Genomic DNA, 2,223 nt, shown 5'->3' on the forward strand with positions numbered 1-2,223 from the left:
ATATATATATATATATGACACACATGACTCTAAGTTTTATGTGACGGAAAGGGGCTCCTACTGTAAATATGTTAACAAAAACCTATAATAAAAAGTTTCCAGGCTGCTTACAGATTTATCTCTTGAACAAATATTTTTACACATCACAACATTGGCAATTTTCTCAGCTTTAATTTAAGCCATATTTTATAGAAATCAGATAAGAAATGAGGGTGCTATGAACATTTTTGTGACAGATTGACACACATCCCACATTGAATCTACAGTTTTGTTGACATGACTCAATGCAGAGCAAAGGCTCCTGTGACGACGCATCGCTAGCTGTAGTGGCTATAGGCCATGTCCAYTCCAGTAATATAGATCAATGGTTTTTACTGTTATTTGTTGCATTCCATCAGAATGTTATCAGCAGTAACTAATCTCTAAGTTACTGTGTTTGAAGTAACAAACTTGAAAACCCTGATGTTGACTGCTTTCTGCTGACAGAACTACAAGCGTCCTGTAGATGGAGGCTACGGTCCTCCAGCCAAGCGCCATGAGGGAGAAATGTATAACGTTCCTTACGGTGGTCAGCAGCAGCCTGGACCCCAACCCTCTGGGCACCAGGGACAGCAGGACATGTATAACCAATATAATGCATATCCAGGTGGAGAACGGAGACCACCAGGACCACAGAACCAGTTCCCATTCCCATTCGGACGGGACCGAGGGCCTTCATCCGCAGGTCCCAACTCCCAGTCTCACATGCCTTCCCAGATGATAGGCAGCCCCATGCCTTCAGGTCTTGACGGCCCCCAAGGCCCAGTATGGCAGGCTCGCAATGAGATGGGCTATCCCAACTATCCTAACAGACAGGGACCTCCTGTAGCAGGCCAGGGTCCTGGGTACCACAGCATGAACCGCTCAGAGGACATGATGCCATCAGACCAACGAATGAACCACGAGGGACAGTGGCCTGGCCACGTCAACCAGCGGCAGCCACCYTTTGGCCCCACTGGCTCTGGACCCCCTATGACCAGACCACTGCCCTCCACCTACCAGACTTCCCAGAACCACAGTCCTCAGGTGTCCAGCCCAGCTCCCATGTCTCGGCCCATGGAAAGCAGGACGTCACCTAGTAAATCGCCCTACATGCATCCTGGTATTAAGGTGCAGAAAGCAGGTCCTCCAGTTCCCGCCTCACATATTGGACAGGCTCCTGTGCAGCAACCATTGATCCGGAGAGACGTGGCCTTCCCTCCAGGCTCTGTGGAGGCCACCCAGCCCCATCTGAAACCCCGAAAACGCCTCACCATGAAAGACATTGGTAAGAACTCTCTCATAGTCCAAGTAAAACCTGCATTAGACCAGTTTGATATGCCTGACTGTGCACTGGATAAACCAGGGGTGGGCCATCCTGGTCCTGGAGGYCCGCAGCATGTTTCCTGCTCCAACACACCTGACTCAGTCCCTGAACTACCTCTTCATGTTCTGCAGTACGGAGATCCGACACTGACATAATTAGAAATAAATCAGAAATAGATAAATGAACCTTAAAACAAATTTCTTTTTAAAACATTTCTAATGATGTCAGTGTTGGTCCTCCGTACTGGAGAAGACTGATAATCATCATATCAGGTGTGTTGGAGCAGAGGAACAGGTAAAACATGCAGGYCTGCYGKCCRCCAGGACCAGGACTGACCATGCCTGYGATAAACTGTGTATCTATTATTACAACCTCACTGTGACAAAGTTGTGACACTTTCCACTGGACAACATATCCAACATTTGACACAACTCATCACTTCCTGTTTGTAAATCTCTTAAAAACACATCTTTTCTCACTGACTTCAATCAGATGTGAGTTATTTCAGTATGTTATTGGTCTGTGTTCTTATTGTGTCCCACATCAGACAAGGTTAAGACAACATTCCCCTCCAACACAGTAGGAGCTGGTAGACGTTACAGACTGTAGAGACAGCATCCTGACAGTGAGAACATGGCATTGTCAGTCATTTTTCAAGATGTGTTGCTGCCATCAAACACAAAATTACCTGATTTGTTTTACAAAAATGGTACAATTTCTAACATTTCATGTGTTTTATTGTGARTAAAATATCCGTTTGAGATTTTCCAATCGTTGCATTTTGTTTTTGACACATTAGCTGTGTAGGCCTGTCARGATAACAAATTTTGCTGGGCGATTAATTGTCTCAAAATTTATTGCGATAAACGATAATATTG

General features: G+C 45.4%; 1 protein-coding gene across 1 annotated transcript in view; it reads left to right on the forward strand.

Moving 5' to 3' along the window:
* Window positions 1–2,223, forward strand: part of LOC106528382 (AT-rich interactive domain-containing protein 1A) — a gene marked incomplete at its 5' end in the record, with an annotated part of 17,363 nt that overhangs the window by 10,358 nt on the left and 4,782 nt on the right. The window contains 1 exon segment of the mRNA XM_014023533.1: window positions 487–1,306. Coding sequence (XP_013878987.1) covers window positions 487–1,306 — 820 coding nt within the window.

The sequence above is a fragment of the Austrofundulus limnaeus genome, unplaced genomic scaffold, assembly GCF_001266775.1.
Source record: "Austrofundulus limnaeus strain Quisiro unplaced genomic scaffold, Austrofundulus_limnaeus-1.0 Scaffold376, whole genome shotgun sequence".
NCBI classification, from domain to species: Eukaryota; Metazoa; Chordata; class Actinopteri; order Cyprinodontiformes; family Rivulidae; genus Austrofundulus; species Austrofundulus limnaeus.